This window comes from Nicotiana tabacum, chromosome 14, assembly GCF_000715075.1.
Source record: "Nicotiana tabacum cultivar K326 chromosome 14, ASM71507v2, whole genome shotgun sequence".
NCBI lineage: Eukaryota > Viridiplantae > Streptophyta > Magnoliopsida > Solanales > Solanaceae > Nicotiana > Nicotiana tabacum.
Window position 1 is genome coordinate 100,793,726 of NC_134093.1, and position 8,647 is coordinate 100,802,372.

The 8,647-nt window shown below is 35.9% G+C and overlaps 1 protein-coding gene across 1 annotated transcript; it reads right to left on the reverse strand.

Moving 5' to 3' along the window:
• Positions 1 to 2,066: 2,066 nt before the first annotated feature.
• LOC107793548 (uncharacterized) lies at positions 2,067 to 2,972 on the reverse strand. The gene has a single exon (XM_016615925.2). The coding sequence runs from the start codon at positions 2,970 to 2,972 to the stop codon at positions 2,067 to 2,069; it is 906 nt and encodes a 301-aa protein (XP_016471411.2).
• Positions 2,973 to 8,647: the final 5,675 nt, after the last annotated feature.

Sequence of the window (8,647 nt, forward strand, 5' to 3'; positions counted from 1 at the left end):
TTGTTCTTTAGATTTGGAAGGGAATACACATATTCACTTAGGTAGTTTGGTATTTTTACTATTCTGGATGGTCTTGTAGGACTTGGGAATGAGTAAGTGTTGGCGGTATGTTGGTCTGAGGTATTTGAAAGGATAGGTGAAGTTTCAGAAACACCCGCATCAACAGGTGAATGGTTGCTTTGATCAACTAGTGAGGAAATATCTTGATCACCTGGTAAAGAAATGTTGGTGACAAAACTTGGTGAAGTCCCAGTTGGTGACTGACTATTACTCAAGGCAGCATTTCTATGACCTTCACATGCAAGATCAGAATGAAAAGATGGCAAAACACAAGGAAGAGAAGTGTGATCAGAAGACACTACAAAAGGGAAAATATGTTCATGGAATTGTACATCTCTGGAAATGTGTATTCTTTTAGTGGCTAAGTTCAGTACCTTGTAACCTTTTGTGCCAAAGGGGTAACCTACAAAAACATGAGGCTCAGTTCTGGGTTCAAATTTGTCTTTATGAGTTTTAAGAGTGGTAGGATAACATGGACATCCAAAGCTTTTAAGGTGTGAATAATTGGGTTTGTTTTTGTAAAGTATTTTAAAAGGTGATTTGTTATTCAGGATTGTAGAGGGTAGTCTATTAATCAAGTATGTGGCTGCGAGAATGCATTCTCCCCAATATTTGATAGGTAACTTGGACTGATACAATAAGGCTCTTGCAGTTTCCAACAAATATCTGTGTTTTCTTTCCACCACACCATTTTGTTGAGGTGTGTATGGACAGGTTTTCTGGTGTATAATTCCCTTGGAATGAAAAAATGATGAAGTTTCATTGTTTACAAACTCCAGTCCATTGTCAGACCTCATGGACTTAATGGAAGAATTAAACTGGTTCTCTATCATAGACACAAAGATTCTTAGAACTTGAAGTGTATTACTTTTACAACTCATAAGATATGTCCAGGTTGACCTACTAAAGTCATCAACTATGGTAAGAAAATATTTGTAATTGTCATGTGTGACTGTGTGGTATGGCCCCCAGAGGTCTATGTGTAATAGTTCAAAAATATTGGTAGATGATGTATTTTTCTGTGGAAATGGTAATCTTGTTTGTCTGGCCATATGGCAAATTGAACATAAGAATGGTTGTTTGGGTGCAAAGTTTACAGGTATAGATGATATTCCCCTCATTTTCACAAAAGGTACATGGCCCAATCTGTTGTGCCACAAATAGTCAACACAATTTCCATAAGATGAAGAATTAGAAAAGGATCCACACACATTAGTAGGACAAGAAGATGTACAAGAACCTTTCTTATTTCTTGAGAGTGGAACATTTACAGATGATGATGAAAGACAATTAGCGGGACAAGTTTCCAGAGAAGCAGAACTAAGGAACTGACATTTTGAGCAGAGGAAGTACAGACCATTCCTTGCTCTACCAATCTCCAGAGGCCTCTTCATTAAAGGGGCCTGTAAAATGCATGAAGTATCAGAAAATTGGACAATTGTCTTAAGGTATGATGTTAAACAATGAACTGAGATCAAATTGAACTTAAAACTGGGGACAAACAACACTTTGTGTAAGGTCAGCTTAGGGCTAAGGACTGCATCACTAATTTCTGTCACTCTAACTTTGTATCCATTTGGTAAGGTTACTAGGAAAGGATAAGGTAGAATTCTAATATTGGTTAATAGGGCTTTGTTATAGGACATATGATTAGAAGCTCCGGAGTCTAAAATCCAATATTCAGCAGATGATTTGAAGCATTTACATGAAAGATTACCAATGATTTCTTTATGAGTAGAGCAAGCCAATATACCTGCAAAGTTTGCTGCCCCACTAGTGATGTTATTTGAGACTTCAATTGCACTTCTACCATGGAAGTTCTCCAACAGATGCAGTAACTGATTATATTGCTCCTTTGTCAGGTTTTGAATCCCCATGCTTTGATTTCTAGCACCAACTTCACTGCATCCTCCAGGAACTATCCCTTCAGGTCCTCCATGCACACTTGCAGTGGATGCCACACGTTTTCCTTTAGTGAATTTGAAGTCCTGGGGAAATCCGTGTCGTTAGTAGCATTTATCTTTAGTGTGCCCTTGCTTCTTGCAGTAGTCACAAAACAGGCGTGACCTGTTGGATGGATGACTGCCTCTGTATGAGCTGTTTCCTATAGTGTTCCTCTGTTGAGCATAATTTATCCTAAAAGCTGGATTTGCAAGACCACTGACATTCATTGAAGCAGACTCCATCATCAGATAGTTACTTGGCCTAACTTCCCTTTGTTTTTCTTCCTGGATCAGGATAGAAAAGGCTTGTGCAATACTGGGCAACAGATTCATCATCAAAATGCTTCCTCTCACAACTGTGTAGACCTCGTTTAAACCCATTAAAAACCTAATTAGCCTTCTATCTTGTTCAGCCTTGTGCATATTTGCCTTGGCACCACAAGTACACTGGCACTTACATTGTGCATGTGCATTCAATGTATTTAACTCTTCCCAAAGCTTCTTCATTTTTGTATAATATCCTATAATGTCTAGGATTCCCTGACTTAGGTCGTTAATTTCCCTTTCAAGCTGGTACAATCTCGCTCCATTCGTCTGATCGTACCTATCCTCCAGTTCCTGCCATAATTCCTTGGCATCGACCACATACTGTAAGCTATCTGCCAAATCCTTGGAAAGTGAGTTGAGAATCCACGATGTGACCATATCGTCGCATCTCTCCCACTGCTCAAATGTCGGATGGCCGGAATCTGGCTTCTTACATTTTTCGGTGATGAAACCGACCTTATTCTTCACTGAGAGACCTCTGAGGACGCCTCTTCTCCAGGATCTATAACCAGTCCTGTCAAATACCACCGGCACTAGTGTCAATCCGGCACTCTCTGAAGGATGCATGTACAAGGGATTGGTCGAATCTAATGTATCTTTGTTTGTATTAGTTGAATCCGAAGTATCGTCATCTATCTCCATGATATAAGATGAATTAATCGACAAATCTGAAAAACTGTGGGTGAAAATTAGGGTTTCCCAATTTGACTTACAACTTCAAAACAAACAGAGATTAGTGATGAAAGAGATGAGCCGGCTCTGATACCATGTGGAAATCAAAGACTCAGACGCGAGCAAAAACCACCATTGATGTGGTAGTCAGAGCTCGCAGAGAACGAACGAGAGAGAAGAAGAGAAGATGGTGGAAACTTCTGGAGAGAGAAAACCGATTCTTTCATAAAGAGAAAAGTGAAAAATATATCTGTATTGTACTATACATATACGCATACTATGTTTTGGCTAATTATAAAAATACCCTCAACTACTAATTACAAAATATTCTCAATTACATAAATATAGATACAACTACAATACACAATACTCTCAATAAAGCTCATGATTAATTTTGATTTGACACCAGCTGACCAGCCAAAGACCCAAAGAAAGAATAAACAATTTACTAAAGTTTCTTTTTATGATATCTTTTGGTGTAGGTTGGTGGACTTAGTCGGCGTTTGGACATAAGAATTGTAAAATTCCAGGTTTCTTTTTCTAAGTAAAAATATATGATATTTAAAAATTAGAGTTGTGTTTGGACATATAATTTTGAATTATTTTTGAAAAATAATTTTTTGGAGTTTTTTAAATTTTTAAAAAATTTTAAAATTCATTTTCAAGTGAAAATTAAAATTTTTATGGCCAAACAATGATTTCAAAAAAAAAAACTAAAACTTTTTCAAAAAAAAATGAAAATATTTTAAAGTACCTATTCTTTTCTAATTTTAAAGTGTACCTATTGACAATAATCATAATTCAAAAGTACTTGATGCTTGTGTGAGCATATGCGAAATCGGGATTTGAGTTTACGAGCTTGTCTTAGTTACTGGATTTGCTATTTTCTTTTTATTTTTTACATATTTAATAATTTTTCTAGTACATCTATAACATTTAAGCAAAACTGATTGGGTTTCACCGAACCCGCACATGATAGGCTTGTTCCGCATTTATATGTCATAGAAGTGGATCTAGGATTTGATGGTTACCGATGCCGATGTATTTAATGTGAATCTACCATTAATCGAGAAAATTGAATTAGGGCGTACAATATGTCGGGTTCGCTCTGTTTTGAATTAATTTATTCAGTTTTATTTTGAATTAATTTTACAAAATATTTTATGCATAAATAATACGCTATAACCAAATTGAAAATATTTCATCCTTTATCGAAACCAAGAAAAAAATAACATTAGATGGATTAAAAATTAAAATAATTAAAATCATATTCACAGAAAAAGTTTGAAATCTAGAAAAAGAAAACAGTACAAATATATAATTTAACTAAATAATAAAAATAGGGTTGTACAAAGAGAGAAAACATAAAGATGAATAAAATGAAAGAACTTAAGAAAAAGAGAAGAAGAGAAAGAATAAAAAAAAAAAGAAGGGAAAACTACAAGTCCAAGAGGAAGGAGCAAACTCAATTGCAATTAGTTGGCCTTGACCATCGTATAATTTTGGGTGCCACTCACATACTATATTTTCGTGGAATACAAGAAAATATGGGAAGGTTTACCCGAGCGTCCGGGTGGCATACCACCCCTCTCCTCTATATAGATTTGCCCATATGTGTCAGGTTAAATTGTTGTATCTATTGATAATCATAATTTAAAAATATTTGATGTTTGCGTTAGGTAGATTGGTTACATTACACTCTTTAGGGTGAAATTCTTTTTCACAATTTGCATGAACCCGAGATGATTCGTACAATGAAACTGCCATTTTTTTTTTTAACAATCATAACTCGATATCTTTAGATGAAATCTTTTAGCAGTATCATTAAAATTCATAACTCATGTTTCTATCCTGTTTTGGTAGCTGCAATTTTGCATTATTGATTCTAAATAATTCATACAAGCAGATCTTTAGAAATACCAGAAAGAAAAGAAATATCTTCGGGAAACGGAGAGATTTTGAAGAAGAGATTCTTTTTATAAAAGCATGCATGTGCATGAATAATTAATGCTGCAGTTTGATTGACAAAGGGAAGCTCCTATATTTTTAAAGTTATTTATGTCAAATAATACACCTTTGAGTTAACGAGTATAATTCGATGTATCAAATATCTCGCGTTCACGTAAGATATCCATATGATGGTAACAAGTGTAGTTCGGTGTAGTTCGAAAAATGATGGTATCCTAAGGGAATATGATGTACTGCTGATTCCTATTTGACCTATAAAACACGTGGCTTATAAGACTGAATCTTTAAATTGTTTCACGATTTCCTGTTTAAATATAGCAAAGTATTGAGAATGGTTCTGTTTGATATAGACTGACAATTATTGGAATAAGATGGGACCAATGAATTGATGAACCGATGACCCGGGAAGAAAGTTCACCAACACCCTCAATTATTATTATTATTATTATTATTATTATTATTATTATTATATACTTGAATGAGAAGACAACTAACCTTACTTACTTTCCTGTTCACCCCCTTATCCCCCTGGCCCATTTGTGTTGGGTGTGAAGATAAGAAAAACACTTGAATGAGAATACAAACAATATCGGATTTAGAGTAGATGATATGATTTTCATCGCATCTATTACTATTTATTCGGGTATTATTATTACAGGTTTGGAAGAAACAAAAATGGATACATATAAGTGTATAGGATAAAATTGGTTTAAATTAAATGATTGAACGATAGCGTGACGCGTGAAACCGAAGACATGCAGAAGATAAATCGAACAATAAACAATACCGGAAACAATAATTGCAATTGGCATCGGATAGACCCTGAAGGGAGCACAATCAACGCGAGCGGATTGAATGTTTGTCACCGGATGACATTCAATGAAGAATATTCCCTAGCATTAAATGGGCAGTCATTGCAGAGAATATTTGCATTCATGGTCAGCCGTTACATATTCATCAATGGCTTCTTTATTATCCTTTAAGAGGGGCTTGATCCTAGGGTCTTGTTTCTCTAGGTATAACTATAAATAGTAGCTTCAACAGCCATTGTAAACACATGAAATTCTTGACAAAACTTATGCTACATTCTATTCTCAAGCTAGATAAAATAACTTCACTTGCTGTTTTACATTGTTCTTATTTCTGTCTTCGGAGACATCACTCCCAAAATCAGGCTTGTCATTTCTTTCGATTTTAATTGCTATATCTTATTTTTAATCTTGCTTATGTATCATTTTTGGATCAAATTAGTTCACTTGTCTATAAATCACGTAACAAATTCAACTGTACTATTTTACAGGTACACAATTTGGCACCCGCCGCGGGGCTTAGACAGTTGCGTAATTGAGTTGATCCTTGCGTTTATTACTAACTTATTTGATTCTTTGTTTCTTAGCAAAAAATCAAAAATGGCAGCTAACGATGTCAACATCGCACACAACGTTGAGGGACATCAAAATCTGCCTTAACATGAGAATTTAATTAGTGACACCCGCAACGAGGGGGATGATGCAACTCTGGTCGATGGCGGACGATACCCCCGACATGTATGGGAGCCAACTCCCGATGATGTGGAAAAAGAACACGTTGCAGAAACGGTAATAATCATAAGAGAGCAACAGAAAGTCATCATGGGCCACCTTTCAAGGCATGATCAGGTGACGACAGAATTGAAGTAAGCATTGTCTGGCGCTTCTAATAAAGCAAATGGAAGAGGTCTGATTCCTCCCGTCGCTCCTACAAATCAAATGGATCAAAGAGTTGATAATAACACCCCGATGGGAGAGGTCTGTTTCGACGGTGCCGGGGGGACCGGTAGTGGATCTGGTAACAATAATAGTAATAATCCATTCAAAACTGAGCTCATGATATTTATGAGAGAAATGAATGAGCGGATGAATCATAACGTGAAGGAATTTTACGCCCGAATAGATCAGATCCAGGCGCACCGCCAGTTTTGAAGGGTCCGGATTCGAAAAAGTATACTCAGTTGCCATTCAAATCGAGCGCAACACCGGAGTTAATTCCGAAAAGGTTTAAGATGCCGGACATACCAAAGTACTGTAACGACCCGACTTGTTGTTTTAAGAATTTACGCTCCGTTCAGTGACATAAGGTCTCGAGCAGCTTCGCAATATATATTATGACATGCGGGTGTGGTCGTGTTTGATTTACTGAAGATTCAGATATAAATTAACAGAACAATCCTTAATTTGAAGCTTAAATGAAAAGAGTTGACTGGAGAGTTGACTTTTGAGCAAATGACTCCAGAATGGAATTTTGATGATGTCAATAGCTCTGTATGGTGATTTTGGACTTAGGAGCGTGTACGGAAAATTATTTGGAGGTCCGTAGTGGAATTAAGCTTGAAATGCCGAAAGTTGAATTTTTGGGAAGTTTGACCGGAGAGTTGACTTTTGAGCAAACGACCCCGGAATAGAATTTCGAGGATGGAAATAGCTTCGTATAATGATTTCGGACTTAGGCGTGTGTTCGGATTTGAATTTGAAAGTCCGTAGGACAATTTGACACATTTTGGCGAAAGTTGGAAAATATAAGATTTTGAAAAAGTCCGACCGAAGGGTGAATTTTTGATAACGAGATCGAATTTCGATTCCGGATTATAAAATAAAATGTGGGAACGAGGTGCCGTGAGTAAATAATGAGGATATTTGGCACGTGAATTGTCCGTGCAGTTATGATATGAAATGTGGGCACGAGGTGCTGTGATGAAATGATAATGATAATTGGCACGTGATTTGTCCGTGCAGTTATGATATGAAATGAGGGCACAAGGTGCCAGGAAAATATGATGATTTAATTATGGGCACGATGTGCCGTGAAAATATAAAAATGGGCTGAGACCCGTGTTTATGAAAAATATAAAAATGGGCTGAGACCCGTATTTTTTTTATGATTATGAAATGAGGTGTCACATGGTGATTTTTTAATTGAAATAATTATATTCAAAATATTTATTTGGAAGGATTTTTATTCAAAAAGAATTATATGAAATAATTGTATTTGAAAGATATTTATTTCAGAAAATTATATTTGAAAAGATTTATTGAAAGAATTATATTTGAAAAGTAATTATTTGAGAAAATTATATCTGAAGGAGAGTTATTTGGAGGAATTATATGTAAAAGACATTTATTTGAAGAGCTGGATTTAATTGAGTGTAATTGTATTTATTAATTGTTGAGTGATATTAATGATATTCTTGTTGTCTGTTGTGCATATCACCGGTTGTTTTATCCAGCCCTTATTGTTATTGCTTCCTATTATTCTGTATATTATATTGCACAGGTTATTAGACTAGTGAGTGTCTTGACTGTACCTCGTCTCTACTCCACTGAGGTTAGTCTTGATACTTACTGGGTACCGACCGTGGTGTACTCATACTACACTTCTGCATATTTTTGTGCAGAGTCAGGTATTGGAGATATCAGACTTGAGCAGAGTTAAAGCGGGATCGTAAGGATTCAAGGTAGAGCTGCTTGGTCGTCGCAGTTCCTTGGAGTTTTTTCATTTCATTGTGCTGTTAATTTGTAATCAAGCAGTATTGTATATTCGATCCTCGTGATCATTCCATGCATTCAGTTAGAGTTCGTGACTTAGTACTACCAGTCTTGGGAGGTTGTATATTCATATTTATTCCGCTGTTAGTTTTAGTT

Bases quoted from the DNA above. Each gene is read 5' to 3' on its own strand.
- LOC107793548 (XM_016615925.2), bottom strand. From the start codon at position 2,972: ATGGAGATAGATGACGATACTTCGGATTCAACTAATACAAACAAAGAT.